Raw genomic sequence first — 2360 nt, 5'->3', positions numbered from 1 at the left:
TCTGGGTTTGGGAGTATGAGAGCAAGTTTGGGAGGGCATGTTTGGAGCAGCTCCAGAAGATGGGTAGTGGACAAGTAGCAGTGGCAGGAGAGGGTGAGGAGCAGTCTCCCACCACCCAACCACGGTGAAGACACCTAGTGACCATGCCAGGGCCAGGCAGGCACTGACTGCCCAGCAGCACCATTACCGAAGGTCTCTGTAAACCTTCCCAGGGTGTAGCACAGGAGGTGTCTGCCTTGGCTTTAAATCATAGGTTTATGGGAGTCATTTGCGTTGCTTTTGTCTCCCGTGCAGGTAGTAAATACGTACACACCGGGAAAGAAGATCTGGCTGGAAGGTGTTGGTGCGACCTCGGCCGGAGGCATGAACAACCTCTCCGATTCCTATGCGGCCGGGTTCCTGTGAGTTATGCCGGCTCCCTGGGGCCAGGGGTTTCCCCATGGCCTCTGCGGGCTCGGGTGCTGCGAAGCCGCTGCAGCCGGGAGAGGGCCAGCTCTGTGCCCAGAGACCCCACCTGTACCCACCTCGGTACTCCCCAGCAGCCTGGGCACCATAATTTTCTCTGTAGCATCCCTATTATCCCTCCTAAGCTCTGCATTCCTGTAGGTGACCCAGCCTCTGGCATATCCAGAGAAGCAGAGTAAAGAGGGTACCACAGGAGATCCCACAGTGGTACCCACGGTGTGACCACAGGCCGTGGGCCTGAAAGGGAGGTGTGATCCAAGCATGCCAGGTCTGGGACCCCAGGGCTGGCATCCTGACAGGCTTTTCTCACTCGGTACCTTGGAATCACCTGGGCCTCCTCCCGCTCTGCGTTTTTGCTTCAGGCTGCAGCCACATGTCCTTGCATTCATTCATGCCTGGGGCACCTGCCCAGGGAAGCGCTCAGCAGGGCTCTGCTCTGGAAACCATTTTCTCTCCTTCTTCAAAGCCACAGTCATTCCTGGCTCCTGGGGCTTGTCTACTGGCACAGCTCCATGGCATGGGCATCCTGCTGCAAAGCCCCAGTTCAGATCTTCAGAGCTGGCTGTGGTCACGAAAGATGGAGGAAGATTATCCAGGCTTTGCGGGGAGGTGCAGGGACATTCCCCGGGGTATCAGGGCTGTGGTAGGCTGTGAGGGATGAAGATTTTGCCTCGGGGGATGTGAGGAGACAGGCCGGTGCAAAGGTCTGGTCCTCCCTGCTGAGACTGTGGGTGCAGAGTGCTGGCAGGCTGAGGGAGCACCCCAGGCTTTGGGCACAGGGCTGCGATGCTGGGGTGCACGCAGGGGCTCAGGCATGGCGTTTGGGACATGCAAGCCAGGCACAATTGGGGCAGAGGTGGCTGCGGCAGAGGGAGAGGCGTGCAGGCTTGCCAGGGCAGGGCTGGTGTCAGCTGGTTAATACCCAGCTCGCAAAACCGTCTGGAGGCTTCAGCTCAGGTGCTGAGAGCAGGCGCCAGGTCGGGTGCATGAGAGTGATGCCGTGTGCGGCTGTGCCGTTGGGGCCAGGTGGTCCCCCCGCAGTGACCTGACCCTGCTCCCTCCGTCCCCAGGTGGCTGAACACGCTGGGCTTGCTGGCCAGCCAGGGCATCGATGTGGGTGGTGGGGCGGCCCTCCTCCCTCGCCCCCAGCCACAACCATCTGGTAGACCAGAACTTCAACCCCTTGCCGGTAGGTCTGCCCGGGGGTGTTGTGATGGCGCTGGCTTCTCCCCACTCGTTTGGGGGGGACTCTCTCCTTGTGGCTTGTCTGAACTCTGCTTGAAAAATGGATTTTTTTTCCAGATCTGTTTCTTGCAGTGTTAATAGATGTTAGTTCATGTCAAATGCAACGTGTTGGAGGCAGATGGGAGAGCGATACCTTCGTAGCTGAAATTTCATCTAGCGCCCAGGGTCAGTAGCATGGGAGAGAGGCTGGTGCCACCGAGGGGTGCCATTGCAGACTGCAGAGTCGGAGGGAGGGGGGGGTGTGGTACAACCGCCACACATGGCACGGGGCGGGCAACTGGACTGCTAGTGGTGAGCTGGACCAGGTGAAGCCAGGCTGGAGCCTCAGCACCCAACTTCAGATCTCTAGAAAGCAAGGTGAAGGGCATTTGAAGGGCATTCCCAGCTTCACAGAGCAGCAGTCCTCACTAGTACCCTGTAGCATCCCTCCCTCTTCAGAAAGGCCTGGACAAGGAGGGACTCCCAGCACACATGGTACTGATAAAGAAACCATATGGAAAACCCTGTTAAAAGTAGCAAGTTTCCTTTTCCTTGGGGGGGGAGGGGGGCTACTAAATACTCTGCCTTGTAAGCAGAGAGCCTGGCAGAGTGGTTGGGCGCTCTGCATCTCCCCTGGAAGGGATTTATGGGTCCATGACCCAGCAGATGCT

The 2360-nt window shown here is 58.4% G+C and overlaps 1 protein-coding gene across 1 annotated transcript in view; it reads left to right on the top strand.

Moving 5' to 3' along the window:
- The window catches only part of HPSE2 (heparanase 2 (inactive)), a gene marked incomplete at both ends in the record, with an annotated part of 25145 nt that extends 23491 nt beyond the window's left edge, over positions 1-1654 (top strand). Inside the window, 3 exon segments of the mRNA XM_009699133.1 lie at positions 295-401; positions 1536-1581; positions 1583-1654. Coding sequence (XP_009697435.1) covers positions 295-401; positions 1536-1581; positions 1583-1654 — 225 coding nt within the window.
- Positions 1655-2360: the final 706 nt, after the last annotated feature.

The sequence above is a fragment of the Cariama cristata genome, unplaced genomic scaffold (genome assembly GCF_000690535.1).
Source record: "Cariama cristata isolate BGI_N322 unplaced genomic scaffold, ASM69053v1 scaffold18504, whole genome shotgun sequence".
Taxonomy (NCBI): Eukaryota; Metazoa; Chordata; class Aves; order Cariamiformes; family Cariamidae; genus Cariama; species Cariama cristata.
The sequence above is the reverse complement of the archived record's forward strand: the minus strand, read 5'-3'. Positions and strand labels throughout refer to the sequence as shown.